At 66.4% G+C, this 21873-nt stretch overlaps 1 protein-coding gene across 2 annotated transcripts in view; it reads right to left on the reverse strand.

Annotated features, from left to right (window-relative positions):
• Positions 1-5186: 5186 nt before the first annotated feature.
• MEGF6 (multiple EGF like domains 6) overlaps positions 5187-21873 on the reverse strand; it is a 90504-nt gene continuing 73817 nt past the window's right edge. The window contains exons 8-31 of one of the 2 annotated variants that reach the window (XM_021690496.2): positions 21395-21517; positions 20752-20928; positions 20389-20520; positions 19682-19810; positions 18269-18397; positions 17473-17607; positions 17259-17393; positions 14177-14308; positions 13961-14089; positions 13726-13857; positions 13112-13240; positions 12905-13033; positions 12606-12734; positions 11732-12238; positions 11360-11488; positions 11104-11232; positions 10652-10780; positions 10022-10150; positions 8949-9025; positions 8616-8744; positions 8165-8293; positions 7947-8075; positions 7291-7418; positions 5187-5849 (exon numbers count right to left, since the gene is read on the reverse strand). In XM_021690496.2, the coding sequence (XP_021546171.2) occupies positions 5732-5849; positions 7291-7418; positions 7947-8075; positions 8165-8293; positions 8616-8744; positions 8949-9025; positions 10022-10150; positions 10652-10780; positions 11104-11232; positions 11360-11488; positions 11732-12238; positions 12606-12734; positions 12905-13033; positions 13112-13240; positions 13726-13857; positions 13961-14089; positions 14177-14308; positions 17259-17393; positions 17473-17607; positions 18269-18397; positions 19682-19810; positions 20389-20520; positions 20752-20928; positions 21395-21517 (3473 nt within the window). In that variant the 3' untranslated portion in view covers positions 5187-5731. Of the gene's footprint in view, positions 5850-7290; positions 7419-7946; positions 8076-8164; positions 8294-8615; positions 8745-8948; positions 9078-10021; positions 10151-10651; positions 10781-11103; positions 11233-11359; positions 11489-11731; positions 12239-12605; positions 12735-12904; positions 13034-13111; positions 13241-13725; positions 13858-13960; positions 14090-14176; positions 14309-17258; positions 17394-17472; positions 17608-18268; positions 18398-19681; positions 19811-20388; positions 20521-20751; positions 20929-21394; positions 21518-21873 lie in introns of both variants that reach the window. The other variant, XM_044914373.1, reaches the window with a different exon arrangement.

Genomic DNA, 21873 nt, shown 5'->3' on the forward strand with positions numbered 1-21873 from the left:
GGGGCCGCCCTGAGCCCCGCCCACTGACTCAGGTAATGGAAGGAATGTAGCACCTTGACCTCCAAGGTGACGGCCAATGCCTCAGGCAGTCGGGGGGCCCGGCCTAGGTCAGAGCTCAGACCGCACCGGCCGTCCTGGGCGGGGACTCTGCCTGATGGGGGGATGGGACAGGTCAGGGCTCAGGGACGGCTGCAGGGCGGGGGTTCTCCGGAGTCAGCCCCAGGTAGCTCCACCCACTTCCTGTGCGGCTGGGAATCTGGGACCCCGACCTTCCCACCTGTGAGCTAGGTGAGCTCCCTGCTCTTTCCGCAGAGCCGCTGCCGGGCCGAGCAGGCGGCCACGGCCCGGCGTGGGCGCGCGCATGTGTGCGTGTGCGTGTGCGTGTTTGCGCGCGCCGGGCGGGGGCGGCATCTTGGTGGAAGCCCCGCTCCCCCCCGAAGGAGGCCCACCCGCTTGCTCTCACCGCTGACCCCCCAACGGGGAGGGCAGGTCTATTGCCCACCCTCTGGCAGGGACAGGTTCAGTGAATGGGGCAGAGAGAGCTTGGACGGCCCTGGAGCCACGCCCTTAACGTCCTGACCTGGGGCCAAGACACAGCCTCGGGTCCTGCCGTCTGCAGAGTGGCTGAAGCCCCCTCTACCTCCCAAGCAAGCAGGAAGAATGCTTAGCCGGGAGGAGGGATGTCCCCGGATGCTGGGGGGGGGGGGTGCTGCTGGGGGGGTTGGGTCCGCCCGGGCAGGGCCAGCTCAGGACAGACACCCTTCAAAGAGGAATCGAGAAGCAGAAGGCCGGGCTGCTTCGGTCTGGAGGGGCCCAGGCGGGTGGACGATGGAGAGGAAGCCCAGGGCTTACCCCAGCGCCAGTGCCCACTCGAGACCCCCCCCGAGGGGTCTCTGCTCGGTCTGGGGTCCCTTCCTGGGGGCAGAGCAGACCAGCCCAGACCCTGGCCCTTCCCAGGGGGAGGCTGCTCTGACCTGCCTTCCTGCAGAGCTGGTCTTAAGACCTTTCTGCTTCCCGCCTCCAGACACCAGGCGGTCCTGGAAGAACCCCGCCGCACCTGCTGTGTTGGGGAGGGGTCTCCAGAGGCTGTTTAGCCCAGCCCCTCCTCCCAGCCAGCTGCACGGCCCCTCTTGTTGCAGGCGGGGAAACAGGCCCCAAGAGCCTCTGCCCATTGCTGGGAGCCACCTAGGCTTCCTGGGACGTCAGCCAACCCCAATGGGGCCCAGTGGGAAGAGACACCAAGGTGTCCCAGCCCACCCACTTGCTGTTAGGACCACTCCGGAACATTCTGGGGCCTTTCTGCAGGGAGGACCCACCTCCCTTGAGGGCCCGGGTGGCTGGCGGAGGGCACTTCGGCCATGCCCGCAGCCCTAAAGACATCCAGTGCCCCCAGGTGTCCATGGTAGCACCCCAGCAGTGCCTGGGGCTCCCCATGCCCCACGCCATGACGAGAGCCCCCAGACTCCCTGACTCTTGCCCCTTAGGCATGCAGGTCGGCATCTCCATCCAGACCTTCGTGGGCCCTGGGTGTCCCTGAATCCCGCACACGTCATCATCACCCTTGGTTACTGCCATCGACACCGAGATTAGCCCCCCCATGTTACACACCCCCAACCCCCTCCCCCCAGCTGTCACCTGTCAGCCCGTCCCTGGGCGCTCTTGGGCCTGGGGTCGCACCAGATCGGGGGCCCTCCGCCCCTTGCAGGGCTCCTAATATGGTTCGGGGCTTCATGCATCCTTTTGCCAGATAAACCCGCGGGCACAGATGGGTCTTGTTGCCGCGTTGAAGGATGACGTACCTGGTACTGTTTCCTGGTTCATCATGGCCTCTGCTGAAGCTCTACCGACCTTCATAGGTTTTACACACTTCATAGGATATCCATGCTTTTCACTCTGATTCCTAGTTGCACTCATTCATCTGCTGGCCCTTCTGCATCCCAAGTCCTGCCCCGCTGGGCCCCCGAGCAGGGTTCTCTCTTCCCCACAGCCTCATGTCCTAGTTTCTAGCTCTCACCGAGTGGGGCCTGGGGAGCTCCACTGGGAGGGGCGGGGGGCGAGCAGGAGACATGCTGGTGTCCAGTCTCCCTCCCAGGGAAGCTGTTTGCTCCTCCCACAGCGTTTAAGGGGCCCTACCCAGGCCCCGTCCGTCTGGGGGGCCCCATCTCCCAGACTGCACTCTCCCGGGGGAAGGACAGCCAGAGCTGGGGGCTCCCGGGTCAGGGCCAGGGAAGTGGATAGCGCAGGGAGGAGAGAGCAGGGCTCCAGGGTGTGTTGGGCGGGCATTGCCGGCCCGCAAGCCTTCACTCAGAGACTTGAGCCCCTGGTTTCTCCACCAGACTTGCAAGAGATTCTTGATGCATGATCACTGTCGACAAAGGTCCTGTCTGTACCCACCCCGGTTTTCCAAGAATTTATATCCTGAAGAGATGCTGAATTCTACAGAATGCTCTTTCTGCTTCCGTCAATCATCCGATTTCTCGTCTCCCCAAATACGTCAACGCATTTTGTATGTTAGACTGTCCTGGCATTTTAGTCAAGTGCAATCCCCATTGGATCAAGCTGATATTAGTTTTTAAATATTTTTGAGTGGTGCGGCGCCTGGGTGGCTCAGTCGGTTAAGCATCCGACTCTTGGCTTCAGCTTAGGTTTTGATCTCGGGGTCATGAGATCCAGTCCCGAGTCAAGCAGGGAGTCTGCTTGAGGATTCTCCCTCTCCCTCTGTCCCTCCTGCTCGTGTGTGGATGAGGATTTCTGCATACACATGACGAGTCTGTGATCTCTCCTTGTACCACCCCCACCTGGTTTTAGAACCAGGTTATACTGGCCTCATGGAATGAAGTGAGCTGCTTTTCTTCTCTTTAGAGATTCCGGAACAATTCACATTAGACAGCTTCACCATGTCTGGAAACTGGCACACCCACCCACACGGGCTGACGTCTCAGGCACTCCTGGGGGTGGTGTTGGGCTCCCGTTACTATTTGCATTTACTTACGTTACTGGCTCATTCAAGTTTTTTTTATTTCTACCAACACCAATCCTGGCATTTCATATTTTCCCTCAAAACTTACCCATTTTTTAAAAAAAATTTCAAGTTCCTTGTATGTGGTCACTCTTAATATCATTTTTACGTCTTACTCTTCATCATGTCTGTGCGTTAATTCTTCCTTCTGTGTTTTCTCTGTTTAAAAAAAATCATCAATCCTCCTAGTTTTCTTCCTTACTCATCTTCAAAGGGGTTTTCGTTTTGTTAAGTGTTGCATCGTTCTCCATTTGTGAGTGTGAAGTTTATATACATAGATACAAATTCTGTGTATATGAATAGGATGAACGTGTGAATATGAGCATAAATATCTGTATACCACATGCGTTAAAGCTTACTAAACTTTTATCATTGCTTATGTCCTGTTTGCTTGACCTATTTATTCATTGTTTTTTTTTTTTTAAAGAACACGTTAAAATCACCAGCTGGTACAGATTATTTCCAGCTACAGCGTCAGTCCTGCGAATTTCTGAGCCTCCGCGGTCACGTGCATACATCCGCACCCGGATTTCCACACCACCACTTCTGATGTGTTTCACCCCGAAAACATTAAAGCTCCTTACCTCAGCTTTCTTTTGATTTGCTTCGTATATGTCTACGTCCATCCTTCTAGGGGCATCTTTCACAGTTCAAATACCCTTGAGCAGCATCTAAGGCCGCGCTGGGACCCGGGTTTTGATCGTCCCTTGTCCCCATTTATGGGCCTTGCGGATCTACTTTCTTACTCCGCTTGTCTTTCCTCCTTCCCCGCCTTCCAGCGGAGCGAGGACACGTCCTCCAGGGGCTGAAAGGCTGCCCGGCCTGCCCGTATCCCTGCAGGGAGCGGGGCTGCCTCACTCCGGTGTGCTTACCCCGCCAGCATCCGTGGTCTGTCCGTGTCCCTCGCCAGCAGGGAGGGCCCTGGCACGCTCTCCCCGCCCCTGCTGTCGCTCACTGTGAATGTTTGCTTCTCTTTGCCACTAGGTGACACGGGAACATGTCGCTGCACCTGCAGGTCTTCTTGCTCTTCTTGCTGGCGAGCATCCTCCGGGCACGGTTTCAGCTCTGGCTTCCAAGGTTAACCCCCAGGAAGTAACCCTGGCTTTGTTTTTCAGACACTTTAACAACACATACATTTCGAGTTTCAAAAATTTTTCTTTGGTGCTTTGAGAACAGAACGTCACTGTCCTGGTTTCCAGAGTTTCAAGTCTGATGCCACGCGGATCTGTTCTTTTTTCCTGGGCCTTTTAGGATCTCCTTGCTGGTGATTTCCTTAAAATTCTTTAGAGCATGAGTGGCTTACTCCTGTTCTGCCGTGTGGAGCCCTTTCAGTCTGAGATCATTCACCTTCTGTTGTTGCTTCTTGCCGATTTTTTCTCTCTCGTTCTAGAGCTTCATTAGAGGAGGTTAACGCCTCCCCTCCTCTGCTTCCATTAACCTTCCTCCTCTAGTGTCCCCTCCCTCTGAGCCTCCCTGCCGCTCTCAGCAGAGGCCCTGGACTACAGAGCCCACTGTCCAGCCCCTGTTCCTCCTGGAACAGCTTCTTCCTATATGGTCACCAGCCTGGCCCCCCGTCCTGTCCTGGGGCCCTCATTACATTTACTTGAAAGCCTGAACACTGCAGCCCATTAACTGGCTTTCTCTGCTACGGGCCATTCCCTAGTTGTCTGTTTAAGGGGACATGGCTGCCAGAACCCTCCTCATTTCACTCAGCAAGACCCTTTGCCTTGAGGGTATCTGCTAGCTGGGCTGGTGTTGGGGGGCGACTGGGGGCTACAGCCCAGACCCTAAGTGCCCAGTGTGGCCATCTGGGTCCAACCCAGTCTACTGGGCACCCCCCTCTGCTGTTTCCACCCTCAAGACAGGAGGGGTGGGGCGCCCATGTTGCCCCCCAACATCACCCATGCGCTCGGGCCAGCCTCCTCCCCGCGGGGCCATGCTCCCACACGCAGACCAGCCCCGCGTGCCCCTCTAGAGCACCAGGACCCAGGACACACCCCAACTCTCCTCGTGTGCCACCCCCACCCCCAGGGAGGGGCAGGGACCAGCTGGGGCCGGGCGCCTGTGGGGCCTCCCTGGTCCGGAGGACGTTCCTGTCCAAACACTCCTGCTGACGCACTGGGACGCCAGCACCGTGAGCCCAAAGCAGCGAACACACAGGCCACAAGGAAGCGGCAGCTTCTTTCTTAAGGTTCTGGGTTTCACATGTACTGGAGCCTGCCGCCCAGAGGCCCCGCGGAGGGGGGGGAGGGGCAAAGTCCTGCAGCAGGGTTTCCTGGGGCAGGCAGGGAGGGGCAGCCTGTCGGTGCCCAGGGGCGCAGTGGGCATGGCCGGCTGCCCATAAATACTTCTCCATAAATACAGTGGGCCACGATTCCAGGTAAACGGGCTGAGCGCAGCAGTCCCAGGGCCTAGCACCAAACCTGCTCAGAGGGCAGGGGCCCCTGCCTGCACCTGCAGCCATGCCTGCCCTCAGTCCTGACCCAGGGCCATGGAGGGGGTGGCTGGGGGGCAGGGGGAGGGCTTCCTCAGCACCTGCGGCCAGCGCAGCTGTGTGCTACACAGCCCGAGGCCGGGCCCACTCGCCTGGGCCCCTTGGAGCTAGGCCAGGCAGGGCCTCCCTCCCCGCGGCCAGCCGCTCCTTGCCCAGTGCGGGGCCACAGGGCCGGGCAGTCTGGGCTGGAGTCCTGGCCGGCCCCCAGGCGCCCCTCCTCAGTCGTCAGCGAAGCGCCTGGAAGAAGGACCTGCTTGCGGCTGCCTCTGAGCTAGGGTTTCTCTGCCCAGCTGCCGAGCCCAAGTGCTGGTTCGTGAGAAGCTGGTTGTAAGGCCGCTGTAGGGACAGGGGAAACAAGGGTCAGTGCCAGGGCAGGTGGAAGGACAGGGGGAACGAGGGTCAGCGCCAGGGCAGGCAGAAACTCTTGAAGCTGCCCAAGCTCTGGGCTCACACTTCCCGTGTCCCTCCTGCCCTTCCAGCTCCAGCCCAGAGGGGATACGGCCCCCTTCCTCCCCAGCTTCTGCCCAGCCTCATCTCTGAGGTCCAGGTTCTGGATGGCCCGCTGCCCTGTGGGGCCCCGGTTCTAGAAAAGTGTGCAACCCTCATCCCTCCTCTGACCTCCGTCTGCTAGTCATAGGACAGTGGTGCCCCCAAATGCAAATGCCATTCTCCCACCTGGGCCCGAAGGCTCCTCCCAGCAAAGCCTCTCCCCTCCCCTGCTCACACCTTCGCAAATAGCAGGGCCTCCGCCCCTCCCCAAATGAAAGCTCCCAGTTCCCCCAGCCCAGCAGCATGGCGGGCTGGGAGGGGCTTTGTTAGAAGGCACCGGTCCACTCCAGGGCAGGGGGCGGAGCCTAGGACTGCGAGGCAGCACAGCCTAGCCTCTCCTCCTTCCCACGGGCCTGAAGGGTGACCCAGGTCCCAGACCCCAGCTACACGCCCGGCTGCGGGGACCACCTTGGGGCCTGCGGTGCAGTACCAGAGACGGCCACCAGGTGCCGCCATGGGGGGCGCTCCGTCCAGGGCCGCCTCCGCCTGCCAGGAGACCCCGCGCCTGGGGCTCCTAACAGTCGCGGGCCAGGGCTGCCTCCCAGGGGCGCAAAAACGTGCATACATAAGATCCAGCCCGCCTGTGGGGTTCCCAGGCCGTGGGCCCATCTGGAATCCCCACTCACGGCTTGGCCCCCCCATCCCCGCAGGCCCGGACGCAACCCTCCCAGCACACGACCCCCCTCCCTTCAGCAGCCTGGGCCTGGGCAAGCTGACCAGGGGGCTCCAGGGCACCCTGAGTTCTGCCTGCAGACGCACGCTCCCCCGGGGGCCGAGGGGGCTGAGGCCAGGCGGCTGTCACAGCACCCTCCCCCACCGCCTGGGGTTGGGGGGTTGCCGGCGGGCACTGGCCTGCACACACAGACTGAAGCACACGTAGGCAGGGGCGCACCATCACGCCCCCGTGCACACACATGCGGGGCAAGGCGGGGGGTCAGCGCCCAGCTACCCTGGATCATCCACCCACCCACAGGGCTGGGGGCTGCTGGCCCGGCAGAACCCCGCCCCACCTGCCGTCCAGCCGCTACAAGGCCCACACCCTGCCCGTGAGAAGCCAGGCAGAAACCACGGGTACCCGGGGTGGGGGGGGGGGGGGGGGGGCGGGTGACTTTTTCCCCACCTAGGCTGGCTGCTCCACTCTGGGGGGGCGGGGGAGGAGCGGGTCCGCGCCGGGGCCGGGCCGGGGAGCACGCTGTCTTCCCGCCTCCCCCTCGGGAGCCTGACTCACCTTGCTGGCAGGTGGGCCCCAGGGAGCCGTTCACACGGTGCACAGCCCACTGACGGGGTCGCAGGCAGCCCCAGCCCCACAGCCGCAACGCAGGGCACAGCCCGGCCCGAAGAAGCCCGCTGTGCAGTCTGCAGGCAGGAGGGAGTGGCAGACACGGGCCTGAGGGCCATCCCACCTGCTCTGGCCAGGGCACCCCAGGCCCTCTGGGTAGGGGTGGGCGGAGCAAGGGCCTCTGGGCCTCACTCTCCCTGCCCTGTGGGAGCTCCCACCTGGAAAGGCGCCAGGTACTGGGCACCTGCCCAGGCCCGGGGCTGACAAAGGGGGGCGCCTGGCAGTCAGGGATGCCCGTCCCCGGTCAAGAGGAACACACAACAGTGAGATCGTGCGTGCAGCCTGCAGCAGACAGCCCCTCCCGTGTCCGAGCAGGCTGGCAGATCGGGACGGTCTCCCTCACACCTCACCGGGGCCCCCATTCTGGCCAGAGAGCAGGGCGAGGCCTTGACATCCCTGAGCAGGAGCCCCACGCTGGGCACGCCCCCGCAGAGGGGCGGGACGGGCGCCGGGGGCACAGCGCCCAGGCCAGGGCAGGGCAGAGCTCCCCCTTGCCACCAGCAGAGACCCGCACCCGTGCTCCGCCGAGGGGACCCCAGACTCACCGAGGTCACAGGCGGCCCCTGTGCGCCCCGGGGGACACAGGCACTGGCCGGTGACGGGGTCGCAGGGTGCCCCCGCCCTGCAGTCACAGCGCTGGCGGCAGCCCTCTCCAAAAGAGCCTGGCTCGCACCCTGGACGGGGGCAGTGGACTCAGTGTCCCCTCCTGTCCCCTACCGGACAGGACAGGGCCAGGGAGCACGTGGGAACACGGAGCACTCACCCCTCTCACAGAGCTGGCCGTAGAAGCCGGCGGGGCAGACACACTGGCCGCTGACGGGGTGGCAAGGGGCCCCGTGCTGACACTCACACGCTGCCCGGCAGCCAGCCCCGTGGAAGCCGGGGGGACAGACTGAGGGACACCCCCGTTAGAGCCCCTACCTCAGCCCGCCCCGAGCGAGCACAGGTCCTGCTTCAGAGGCTCGCGCTCCCCCTTTCTCCCACCCAGGCCTGGACCCCCCATCGTGGCTGGAGCTTCGGTGGGAGGTCCCCCTGCTCTCACGGGCCCCGAGCCAGGGACCTCTGGCCTCGAGTCCCACAGGGAGTGGGGCCGGGCCTTGTCTCACCGGCCGCCATGGGGAGGGACAGGGACAGCGGCCATGGGGAAGCCCACGCTGGCCCCGATGTCCCACGCGGAACAGCCACCGGGGCCGGGTCCCCACCCCAGGACTCACAGTGCTGGCAGGCCTGGCCGTAGAAGCCGGGGCCGCAGTGGCAAGTGCCCGTGGTGGGCTCGCACGTGCCGTTGTTTTGGCAAGAGCACTGCAGACGGCAGGCGGCACCGTAGCGGCCAGGAGGGCAGGCTGGGGGGAGAGCCGGCGGGTCGGCCTCGGCAGCGCAAGGCAGGGGGCCCGAGGGACGGCCCCCGGGCACCAGCCTGCTTCTCGCGACCCCGGGGGGCCTTGCCTAGCCCCACGGCAGCCCCACACAGAGCTCCTGAGCCCGGGGCTCCCCCAGGGGTCCAGAGCCAGCCCCCTGCCCACCCAGGGCGCGGCCCGCCTGCTCACCCAGCTCACAGTGCGGCCCCGTCCAGCCCAGGCCGCAGAAGCAGCGACCATTGGTCGCGTTGCACAGACCGCCGTTCCTGCAGGGACACACGTGCTCACAGCTCACGCCAAACCGGTCCTGAGGGCAGCCTGGGGGCAGGAGTCAGGCGCCGCTCAGAGCTCCGGGCCAGGGCCGGACACGCTCTGGGACAGTCCCCACCACACCTGGCCTCCATTCCACAAACCCGAGCCGGGGCCAGCCTCTGTCGCAGGCGAGCAGGGAGCTGACAGCAGCCGGTCCTGCCCATGCCTCCACCCTCTCCGCACACTGAGGAGGGGCAGGGACCGCCTGCCCAGCTGGCGGGAGCTGGTTAGGGCAGCCTTCCTGGAGGCGGGGGCCCTCTGCACAGGCACATCCTCCAGGCAGAGGCAGCCGGGCGGCCTGGCTCTCCAGATGGCCCCTGATCACGATCTGATTGACCCGTGGCTACTGAACTTCCCTGGAGCCATGGACACGGCCTAGCTGCAGCCAGGCCGCAGGGCTTAGGACTCCGCTGCCACCGGCTAAGAACTGGGGGGTCGGTGGGGAGCTCACTGACCCCTTGATGCGGGAGGACCAGAGGCTGCCAGAGTGCTCTGACCTACCAGGGTACAGGAGCCAGGCCAAGGGGCCGTAGCTGTGGCCATGGGGACCGGGCCTGCCATCACGGGGGGAGCCCCATGACTGCTCCTGGGGTCACCCCTTTCCCCCACCACGCCCTGTGCCCCGGGCCTCCACCTGGGGCCCCCGGCCTCCAGGCCCAGCAGAAAGGGCCAGCAGGACCCTGTGTCACGGGACCTGAGCCAGGCAGCTGGCTTTGTCCTCAGACAAAATAGCCGCTGGACCCTCCTGCGAGGAGGCTCTGGGTTGGAACCTGTCCAGCCCCCACCAGCCACTTGACGGGTCAGTGGAGGCTCGACTGGTGCGAATGCACCACCGGGCTCCAGGGCCTGGCTCTCCCCGGGGGCACCCATGGCTTCTCCCCATCGGCCCCCACCGGCCGGACGCAGTGGCATCTGTGAAACGCGGAAGGGCAGGCAGAGCGGGCGCTCACCGTGCTCACAGTGGACGCCAGTCCTCCCCGGGGGGCAGGTGCAGATGCCGGTCACGGGGTCACAGAATGCTCCCTGCCCACACCTGCACACGTGGGCGCAGCTGGGGCCGAAGCGGCCCTGTGGACAGGCTGCCGGGAGGAAAGAGGACGGTGGCCACCCCTGCCAGCTCTCCTTCTCTCTGCCACGTCAGCCCAGAGATGGCCTGTGGGGACCTCCCGTGCCCCTGCCCACCCTGGCATCTCCCCTCCACCCGCAGGTCTGCTGGGGGCCAGGCCGGCTCTGCAGGGACAGTGACTAACTGCTGCCCCCCACCCCACTCCTGCTGGCCCAGCCAGGCTCCCAGCCCGATGGAGACTCCTCGGCGGGATGCCTAGCTGGCCTCCGTCTGCACAGAGGTGCACAAACCCTGCTGAGCATGGCCAGTGCGGGGCGGGGGGGAGGACAGAGCTGGCCGGCACGGACACTGGGGTCACACGGACACCCCCACCTCAGCCCGGCCTGGGGCCAGGCCCAGCAGGAGAGTCAGGAAGACAGACGGTCAGGGGCTGTCTTCCCCACAGGCTGGCTGTGGGGCCCTGCCCATGGAGGCCCAGGGAGCAGCCACCCCCTCCGTCCCCCCAGCCACTCACGCAGGCTGCAGTTGGCCCCCAGGAACCCAGCAGGGCAGAGGCAGGCCCCGGTGGCTGCGTCGCAGGAGTCCCCGTGGACACACTCACACTGCTGCTCACAGCCAGGCCCAAAGCGCCCGGGGGGGCATTCTGCAGGGACACAGGCAGGTGCCAGAGGCCAGGGGCCAGGCCTCGCCCCCTGGCATCCCACCCCCACCCCTGGGATGAGCAGTCCCTCCTGAGGACAACCTGGCAGCTTGGTTCTCGCCGGGACAATGGCACTTCTGCCCACAGCTCTCCCCAGAGGGGACGGGAGGGCAGGCTGGGGTGTAGGCGGGAGAGGTCAGTCCTGGCCCAGCTCAGGAACACGCCCCCCACGTGGCCCCGTCCGGGGGTGGAGGTTTCGGGTGCAGCTCGGGGGTCCGTGTACCTCAGCTACCAGCCGCTCTGCCCCCCTGGGTGGGGTCACCTACCCTGCTCACAGCTGGGCCCCGTGGAGCCTGGTGGGCAGTGGCACTCCCCGGTGACGTGGTGGCAGGCGGCGCCGGGCGGGCACAGGCAGCGCTGGGCACAGGCCTCTCCGAACCGGCCAAGCGGGCAGGCTGCGGGAAGCCAGTGCGGGGGTGGTGGGGAGGCCTGGGGCCAGGGCAGCCCGGAGGGATCACTGTGCCAAGACCCGCCCCCCCGAGCGGCGGGCCCCGTGGGTGCTGGCGGAGCCGAGGGGCTCACCGTTCTCACACCGCGAGCCTCTCCATCCTGGGGGGCAGAGGCAGGCCCCCGTCACGTGGTGGCAGGTGGCCCCCCGCTGGCAGGCACAGCGCTCCTCACAGTGTGCCCCAAACGTACCCTCAGCACAGGCTGCGGTGGGCGAGACAAGGCAGAGGGCTGAGTCCGGCGCCAGGGGTGCGAGCAGGGCCAAACGCCCCCCGCCCCTCCCACCGGGGACCCCTGGGAGCTCGGACGGCAGCCCCTGCCCCCACCTGCCAAGGGACTAGCTCACGGGCCCTCCACCCTGGAGCGAGGCTCCGGCCACCCCTTGACAGGACCAGCGGGGCCTCCTGGCCTCCCCCCGCGCCCCAGCCCCCAACCCGGCCCACTCACAGCTCTGACACTTGTCCCCGGTCCAGCCGGCTGGGCAGAGGCAGCGGCCCGAGCGCCGCTCACAGAGGCCGCCGTTGAGACATCCGCAACTGTGCTCGCAGCCGGCTCCGAAGCGCCCGGGGAGGCACTCTGCGGGGCACAGTACCCCAGCAGTGCCCCATGCCCCAGGGCCCAGGAGACCCCACCCCACCCGTGCTTCCTGCACCCAGAGCCTGGGGCCCCGTCCTGGAGAAGGGGAGGGGCCTGGGGGGAGGTCACATCGCAGACCCGCCAGAAAGAAAGCTCTTTGCCCACAGAGAGCGGGGTGGGCCAGCATGCTTTGGGGCACCCGCCCTGGCTCCCGGGTCCCGCCTCCTCCTCTGCCTGACCCGGGCTCACCCTGCTCGCAGGCCAGGCCAGCCCAGCCCTCTGGGCACGTGCAGTGGCCTGACACGGGGTCACAGGTGCCCCCATGCTGGCAGAGGCAGGCGTGCTCACAGCTGGGGCCGTACAAGCCCGTGGGGCAGGCTGCGGTGGAAGGGAGCAACTCGCAGCAGCCCAGCCCAGTGGGCCCCACGTCGCCCCCAGCGAGCGTCAGCCCCAGTGTTTCTGCACCTCCCCGCCCCCCAAAACCCAACAGCAGACGTCGTGGGGAGGACCTCTCCCAGGGCTGCCTCTACGACAAGCCGCCCCGGGCCACCCCGGGCCCACCAACCCAGCCCTGCGGAGCTCGGCACCTCCCTGCCGACCCGTCCCCCCTGGTGCCAGGCCCCAGCCCCCCGCCCGCTGCTCCTGCTGAGACTCCTGTCCACCAGCAGCCCGCACCCACGTGACCCCGCGTGGAACAGGGAGGGGCTGCCACAAGTCCTGGTCCCAGACTCCTGGGGGGGCTTACGCTCCAGGCAGGTGGGGCCCATCCAGCCAGGGCCGCAGCGGCACTGTCCGTGGACGGGGTCACAGGAGGCCCCGTTGAAGCAGGAGCAGGTCTGGCTGCAGTTGTGTCCGTAGGTGGGGGCGGGGCAGGCTGCGGGATGGGGGTGACCGTCAGGGGTCTGGGGGCGCTGCAGCAGATCTGGGGCAGCTGGGCAAGCTTCCCTCCCCTCGGGCCTGAGCACCCCTAGGGTGGCCACACAGAGGGCCCGACACGCCGGTGGCCCCTCTCCTGGAGCCCCAGGCCCGCCTGGCCTCACGCACCCTGCGCACAGCGGGGGCCCCAGCGGCCAGCAGGGCAGAGGCAGGAGCCGCTCACAGAGTCACAGGGGGCCCCAGGGGCGCAGTCACAGACACCGCGGCAATCCAGGCCGAAGAAGCCCGCCGGGCAGGCTGCAGAGAGCGGGTGGTGATGGGACACGGCCGGGTGGCAGGGTCCGCCCGCCAGCCCCCACACACGCCCCAGCTCACCGCGTTCACAGAAGGCTCCCCTCCAGCCGGCCGGGCAGGTGCACGCCCCGCTGACGTGGTCACAGGCCGCCCCATGCTCACACTGACACTGCCGCCCACAGCCCGGCCCAAAGCGGCCCTGGGGACACCCTGAGACACGCAGCCCCGGCCCACGGTCAGCTGGAGCGGGGGAGACCAACCCAGACCCGCCTGCACCTCTGCCGGCCCGGCCGGGGAGGGGACCGTGGGCACGCGCCCCTGCCTGCCCAACTAAGGACTGAGCCGGCGCCCAGAGGGGTAGGCGCCCAGGCATGACCTCTGGAGCTGCCCCAGCCTGGGGCAGCGGGGGACACGCTCGGAAGTCCATGGCCCTTGGTCCTGCCCTCCTCCAGGTGCCAGGTGGCCCCTCCCTGCCCTCCCGGCCCGCTGCTCCAGGTGCACCTCACAGACCCAGGTAGGCTGGGGGTGCCTGGGCCCGGCGGGACAGGGGGGCCTGGGGGAGCTCAGGGGAGGAGACCCTCCGCCCGTCCCACGGACAGAAGGGCAGGACCAGAGCCCCTGGTGTGTGGTCGCGCGGGCGTGCGTGCATGTGCGTGGGTGCGTGGGTGCGTGGCTGTGGGCGGCCCGGGACTCACGCTGCTCGCACCGCGGGCCCGTGTAGCCGGCCTCACACACACACAGACCGCTGACCGCGTCGCAGCTCCCGTGGCCTGGGCTGCAGGTGCAGGGGCGGCTGCACTCGGGTCCCCAGCGCCCGCCGTCACAGGCTGCAACACAGCCCGAGTCAGCCCAGCAGAGCACGGCCCCGCGGCCAGGCCAGGCACCGGGCCTCCTGCTGCCCCCCAGCCCCCCCGAGCCCGGGCCACCCACCGCTCTGGCAGCCGAGGCCGGTCCACCCAGGGGCACAGCTGCAATGTCCGGTCTCCGGGTGGCAGTTCCTATCGTTGGCACAGGAGCACCTCGTCTGGCAGCCGGGCCCAAACCAGCCTGCGGGGCACGCTGCAGGGCAGGGGAGGGTCAGCCAGCGGGGCGGCCGGGCGCAGGCTAGGGGCTGACGTCCCACAGGCCAGGGGGCCCCGTACTCACGGTCCTGGCAGCGGCTGCCCACGTAACCGGGGGGACACAGGCAGGCTCCGGTCCCAGGCTCACACGTCGCACCATGCTCACACGCCGGGCAGATCTCCTGGCAGCCGAGCCCCCAGCGGCCCTCGGGACAATCTAGCCCCCCCACAGGCAGTCAGTCTGGCCTGGGGCCTTCCTGGCCCCGTCTGACATGGCACTGACCCTGTGCCACGGCCCAGGGAGGGGGAGGAACGGCTCATGGGAACCCGCAACTCCCCTGTGGGCCGCAGGCTGCAGAGCACCACCCCCAGAAGAGGGGCCCCTGCCCCAGGACGGGCGGTGGGCAGGCAGCCTGGAGGGCAAAGCACAGCCCCCAGGAGTGCCGGGGGCTCTGCTGGCCAAGCTGGCACTGCAGCTGACCGGACCCGGGGGCACCCAGGTCAGCGCAGACCCCCAGCTCAGACCCAAGGGCGGCTCGGCATGGGCCCTCAGCTACTAAGCACGGGCCTGGGCTCTGCAGGCTGCAGGACCCCCAAACTCGGTCCAGGGCTGTGACCACCCAGAGTCGTGTAGCACAGGGAAGGGAGAGTGTCGCAGGACACCACGGCCACTCACCTGCCCCCAGCCATCCCCAGTCCTCCCTGGAGGGCACAGTCCTTGCCCCATGACCCGGCCGCAGGGTGCCCCCCACGGGAGCCAAATATCCCCCCCGGGCACTCTGCAGGGAGGAATCGCAAGGGCCTCCTTGTGGGGCTGCCCCCTGCCCCAGCAGGGCTGCTGGGCTCAGCCAGGGCCCCCGGTGACCACGGAGCACGCAGAGCACAGGGCACATGGGCGGGGGGGACCTGCTCGGGGGAAGGGGTGCAGGGCAGACTCTGGGCACCCTGCAGCAAGCTGGCAGCAGCTCTGCCCTCCTTCCTACCCCCTCCCACCCAGCCAGGAAGCCCAAGACAAGTCTGGCCCCCTCGGTCTCGGATCCCCAAAGCGTGTGAGGGGGGTGAGGTGGGGGCCTGCATACACCACTTTACCCCCCGCTGTGGCCCTCTCCCAGCAGGACGGGGGCTGCCACAGAGCCAGGCCCATTAAGAGAGTGTGGAGGACCCGGAGTCCTGGGACCCCCTCCCCCTCTGCCCAGCAGAGGGGCAGCGAGACCCCGGGGAGGAGCGGAGACAAGGAGGGCAAGCCTCCAGAGAAGGACTGGCCCAGCTGCTCTGTGCCCACTGCGGAGCTGCAGCGAAGCATGTGCGGGCCGGGAGCCTCGCGCCTCCCTGTGGGGACAGGCAGAGCCCCGGGTGCTGGAAGCCCCTGACCAGCCCGAGCATAGCCTCCCCCACGCTGCACCTGCCCCGGCAGGGCGGGCCGGCGGCGGTGACCCTGGGCAGCCCTAGCAGTTCCTCCCCTTGGGCTGCAGGGAAAGCTCATGGCCAACAGACACATGGAAGAACGATCATCATTAGCCACCCGGGAAATCCAGACCAAAACCTCCATGAGATCCCACCTCACACCGGTCAGGACGGCTCAAATGAACAAGTCAGGAAACGACAGATGTTGGCGGGGACGCGGAGAAAGGGGAGCCCTGCTACACTGTCGGTGGGAATGCAAGCTGGGGCAGCCACCCGGAAAGCAGTGTGGAGGTTCCTCAAAAAGCTGAAAATAGAGCTTCCACACGATCCAGCAATTGCGCTCCTGGGTATTTACCCCAAAGACACAGATGTAGTGAAAACAAGGGCCATATGCACCCCAATGTGCGTAGCAGCAATGTCCGCAATAGCCGAACTGTGGAAAGAGCCGAGATGCCCTTCGACAGATGAATGGATAAAGAAGACGTGGTCCATATATACAATGGAATATGACTCAGCCATCAGAAAGGATGACTACCCAACTTTTACATCAACATGGTTGGGACTGGAGATTATGCTAAGTGAAATAAGTCAAGCAGAAAAAATCTATTATCATATGGTTTCACTCATATGCGGAAAATAAGGAATTGCACGGAGGACATTAGGCTAACGGGCCGCTGCAGAGGGCGGCGGGCAGGATGGACACTTCTCCGGAGAGAGCGCCCAGCTGCCGCGGGCCCGGGGAGCGGATGCACATGTGTGCTCATGTGCCCCAGCGCTCCGCTGAGTGTCCGTGGGGGTCTGGGGGAGGCCAAGAGAAGAGTCAGGGGTCTGGGTGGGGAGCCTGTGACTCGCCAGAGCTCGTAGGGACAGGAGAGCAGCAGCTAACGGGCACCAGACACCACAAAGCCCCTTGGGGTGCACGTCGAGCTGGGGGGTCCAGGCTGGGATCCCAGGATCCCCCACACATCCCTCCTGGACCCCTGGGACCCGAGAGCCCTGCACAAGGTCAGCACTGCAGTCTCCAGGACCACCGCTCTGGAGGGACACAGCCTGGCTGCAGAGGGAGACGCTGACCCCTCGGCTCAGCTGGGTCCCCAGGGCCCCTTCCTTGTTCCCCAGAGGGGACAGGATAGGGGGAGGTCGAGCCAGCCGGCCCCCAGGCATGCTCACATCAGTCACCCCACAGGCCCGGTGGTCCCCAGCCACCTGGGGCCAGCAGGTGCAGACAGCACACACACCATATGCCATGGGAGGCCCCCAGCTGCCCGCACCCTGTGAGCGGGGCCGGGGTCACCCCAGGACTCAGGCTGCCTGTGGTGTGTAAACACAGGGCGGGCCTCCAGCCTGGCCCACCACTCTGCACCCATTCCCTCCAGCCCCAGGCCAGGGCAGCCGTGCGGACGGCCTTCATCATGCGCCGCGCACCACACTGCACCTCCAGCCCAAGACGGCGCTTCCAGTAGCTGCCAAGGTCCCAGAGACTCAGACCCACCAGGACGGAGTGCCAGCCCCCCGGATCCCAGCACTCTGAGCATGCTCTAGCTAACAAGTGGGGGGGCGGGGTAGGGAGGGAACAACGTTAGAGGACGCGACCCCTTCCCTGGGCCCGGCCCCGGGCACACAGACCCACTCTCGTCCCAGCAGCCCTGACCGGGGGCACGGGGACAGGCAGACCAGTGAGGAGTCGCCACTGGGCGACCAGGGTGGGGCCAGAGGACCCACACCCCACCCGACCCTGGGCATCGCTGGGGCCAGCCACTGACCTTGATCACAGTCCTTCCCCTGGTAGCCGGCAGGACACGGCCCCCCACACTGGCCGCTGAGGGGGTCACAGGCCACGCCCTGAGGGCAGGTGCACGCCTGTCGGCATCCGGGCCCAAAGAAGCCCGGCTCACATTCTGCAGGGGACGAGGGGAGAGGGGCCTTCAGGCTCAGCCAGCTTGCGGCCCGCCCCGCCCCCCGCGCCCCTGCACTCACCGTCCTGACACCGCTCGCCCCTGAAGCCGGCCTTGCAGGAACAGCTACCATCCCTCCGGTCACAGGTCAGGGTGTTCTGCCGCTCACACAGGCACTCCTCGGAGCAGCCGGGCCCGAAGGCCCACGGCGGACACGCTGCACCCACAGAACCAACAGGCGGGCCTGCCTACCTGCAGGGTCCCAGGGTCTCCAGCCCCCTGAGCCGCGCAGAGAGGCACCGCCCCCAGCCCCCGGGACCACCGTGCCTGTTTCACAGACGAGAAACAGGGTCTCAGCGGGGTCCAGGCACTTGCCCCGGGTCACGCCACTTCCCAGCCAGGCGGCTCTCAGAATCCCGATCTCCCTCCTTTAAATAATCCTTCTACAAAGTACAGTACGGAGCTCCCAGATCAAGTCTGCTCATCGTCACCCACGTTTGCCCACCAGCCCACCAGGGAGGGGTGACTCCTCTGGGGGTTCAGGACTCACCCCTGCTGCCAGGAAACTCCAAAAGCCAAGGTGAGCCCTGTGCCCCGGCAGCTTCCAAGGGAGGCCTGCCCCCACCCATGCTGCCGCCGACCCGTTAGCCCAACTGTGGGGCCAGGAGGCAACAGAAGGCTGGGGACCACCCCCCCAGACACCCTGAAGGCCAGCACAGTCCGGAGGACATGGCTCTGGGTCCCTGGAGCCCACATCCCAGCCGGGGGACCTCGCTGAGCCCTGCGACCCCTCTGCAGGTGAACAGTCACCCCCGAGCCGGAGTGTGGGCAGCATGGCCCCCACCCCCCTGGCCACCGGCCGCGGGCAGGGGACTCACCCAGGTGGCAGAAGCGACCGTAGAGCCCCGGGTCACAGAGGCAGGCCCCGTATAGGCGGTGGCACCGGCCACGGTTGGCACAGTGACACTTCTTGTGGCAATGTTTGCCGTAGAAGCCCTTGGGGCAGCCTGCGGGAGGCAGGGCCTCTTGAGCGCCCGCCCGGACACGCCCCCATGCCCGTGCAGATGCTCCAAGGACCCCCCGTGCCTGGCACAGGAGCAGGGAGCGGCCCAGGCCCCCGGGGCAGGGCCAGAGGACCTCAGGGCTCCCAGCAGCCTGAGGACTCTGCATCCCAGACAGGGAGGGGCCCGGGGGCAGACAAGGGCACCACGAGGACAGGGCAGACACGGGATGAGCCACGGATATGGCCTTCTGCCCCGGCTGGCCTGTCTCCCCAGCGTCTGTGGTCTGGAGAACCGCCCGGGGCGCAAAGCCAAGCACATTCTCCAGCGTACGCGTGGGACATGCACAAAGACCTCACCCCGATGTCCTGCGTCTGACCCTCATCTACCACATCCTGACTTCCACCCCTTGGTGGTCACCCAGCCCAACCTCTGGCCCTCAGAGAAGGCAGGGCACACGGCCCCAGCCGGCCAGCAGCCCGAGACCAGGCTCAGGGGGCCCGCGGCTAGGAAAGGGCATCTGGATTTCCTTCCCAAAGTGCCTCCCCCGGGCTCGCTCCTGCCCCAGTCCTGTGTCCCAAAGGGCTGCAGGGAGCTAAAGAGTCACCCTGGAATATGTCCCCATCTAATCCCCAGGATCTGGAGGCAAGACCCTCCTGGGTTATCCTAATCCACAAGCGTCCTTAAAAGAGAAAGGAGAGGAAAGCCGGACATGTGAGGTGTGACCAGAGGGAGGGGGAGGACAGCCCCGTGGTGCCACCGCCCCGAAGCCCCGGGCACGGGGTCCAGGGACTGAAACTGCCCCCTGGATAAGGCAGGAAGTTCTCGGCACATTAGCTACACTGTCCAGCACAAGAGGCAGAATTTTGAAGGTCTGCAGTTTTCAAGGTAAAGCGTCAGTGACCTGGGAAACTTATTTACGGGGACCCTCGAATTCCTTCAAAAACGTAGACACTTCACAGTTCAAAAGAACAGTAGTGTTGTCCCATGCAGCCAGGGGCCCAGGCAAATCCCACCCGCCACCAAAGAGCTCTACTTGAATGCTTCCAGGGACGGGGAGCTCACTACCTTATGGGGAACCCACTGCAGAAGTGCTATTCTGCCAAGTCTTCACCCTGCGCTACAGTCGGGCCCCAGGACAAGCAAACAGTGAAGCACGCTGTTGCCTTCCCTCTCCCGGCTCCGCGGAAGGCAGGCGGCAAGGAGAAGGCAGGCAGGCCAGCTGAGAGGTTGCGTCCCATCCCCTCCACCCCAGGGACACTCCAGAGTCCCGGGAGGGGCTGCACCCACCGTCCTCACAGAGGGCTCCACCGACGCCCGGGGGGCAGCGGCAGGCGCCCGTCATGGGGTTGCAGGTCCCGCCGTTCCGACAGGCGCAGGAGAAGCTGCAGTTCTTCCCGAAGGTGTCCGGAGGGCAAGCTGCAGGTGGGGACGGTGAAGCACGAGGGTCACCGGCCTGCAGAAGGACTCTGGGCCCAGCAGCCCCTCTAGGGACCCTGAGACACCGTCCCGCGGTGTGAGCCGCCCCGTTCAGAAGCAACGCCCAGAGCAACAGACAGCCGCACCCGAGCCCCCGGCCCGGCCCCAACACATGGCGGACATCACTAATCAGTCGCCGCATCCTCTCCCTCTGGACTCCGGCACATCCACCTTCTCTGCAGGGCTTTCAGCAGGCAGAGCCCCGGAGACCGACCAGCACCGTGGGCCTGGCCCAGGGTCACTGGACAGGGCTGGGAGAGCAGGTCTCAAAGGCACTCCAGCTACCGACCTGCCTGCCGAGTGGCCTGGGTCATGGCTGCTCTCACCCAGGATGGGGACATGACCGGCCTGCTCACCAGCTACTCTTCGTCGGACCCCCTTCCCTGCCTTAGCTGCTGGCTGCTTGCCCTGGACCATCGCGAGGGGCAGATGCCAGGCGCTGCCAGTCCTGAGGGCCCCTGCCCAGGGTGGCTGCCTGCAGATCCCAGGGCTCACACCACCCAGCCCCGCGGCCTCACCCTCATCGCAGATGAGGCCGGTCCAGCCCTCGGGGCAGTCACAGCCGTCCAGGCTCGGGAGGCAGGTCCCCCCATTCCGACAGTCGTCACACGTGAGGCTGCAGTCCTGGCCAAAGGAGGCGTCCAGGCAGACTGGGGGCAGACAGGGGCAGCAGGGGGTGGACGTCAGGGCCTACCTGGTCCAGCCAGGCTCAGCCCCACGTGTGCTGTGCAAACCCAGCACCTTCTCTGAGCCTTGGTCAAACACGACTACCACCAGGCTCTTCCTCAAGCTCAAGACCACAGGGGGGCAGCGGCCGGGCCGAGGGGGCACTGGCCATGGTCCCCGGGAGCAGAAGCCCCATGGCTGGGCCCGCCTCTCACCAAACTTCTCCATCAGCGTGTGTTCCCCCCGGGCCTCCGCCGCCGCCTCCTCCTCCTGGACCCCGATATAGTCGTCTTGGAAGAGGTGAGGCCGTTCGTCCTGGAGCACCGCGACATGTGGGAGGGGCTGCACAAAGGGCAGCTGGCCATCCAGGTCCACCTCGGGGATCTCCAGGGCTGGGTGGGGGCACAAAGGCCCCTTAGCCCCTGCCACCCACCTGTCCCCCTTGGTACTGGACCCTCCTGCCCCTTGGTGCCCAGTGCCCAGAGGCGGCTCAGAGCCTGAGCCCCACCCTGTGGGCTCCCACCAGCAGCCCCTGCTGCACCCCTCCTCAGCGTGGTGGCAAGGGGGCATCATCCCAGCTGCACTCCTGACCAAGCATGGGGAGGGGGCAGCTCTCTTCCCCTTGGACGCTGTCCTCTGTCCCTTGTGTCACCCGGGCAGGGCAGGAGCTGGACCACCCAGGACCCCCGGGCAGGACCCTGGACTGGAGGATGCCCCTACAGACCAGCCCCTCCCCGCCCCTGCTGCCCTGGGCCGGCCCGCAGCGGGAGGGGGCGCTGAGGTGGGTCCATCCTCACCCCTGCACCAGGAGCAAGTGCCTAGAAGGCGGGGTCCCCGAGGTGAGAGGTGGAGACTCACGGGCACAGCCCCTGCGGTCCTCGTCCAGCCGGAAGCCAGCCTCGCACGAGCACTGGAAGGAGCCCGCCAGGTTGGTGCAGTGGTGCCCACAGCCGCCCCGGCCAGAGGCGCATTCGTCCACGTCTGCGGGCAAACCCGGGGCTGCTGGGGCCTGTCCTCCGCCCCCCACCCCGCCTCCGCCCACTGGACTGAGGCCACGGCCACAGCCGCCGGGGGAGGCCCGCCCCACGGCCATCCTCCTGTGTCCAGCGTCAGAGTGAGAGCAGACACCAGCCCAGGGGGTGCGGGCCCAGGCCTGCGCGGGAGACCGCTGGCGGAGGGCACAGGCAGGTCACATGGCCCTGCAGACAGCAGGTGCTCAAGCAAGGCCCTGGGGCGGCCACCCCCAGTGGCCCCGCAGCGGCCTCCCGCTCACTGCCGCCCGCCCCCGCCCACCCCCGCCCACCCCCTCCCCCCGCCCCCCTCACCCCTGCTCACCC

Source organism: Neomonachus schauinslandi, chromosome 4 (assembly GCF_002201575.2).
Source record: "Neomonachus schauinslandi chromosome 4, ASM220157v2, whole genome shotgun sequence".
In the NCBI taxonomy this organism is placed as follows: domain Eukaryota; kingdom Metazoa; phylum Chordata; class Mammalia; order Carnivora; family Phocidae; genus Neomonachus; species Neomonachus schauinslandi.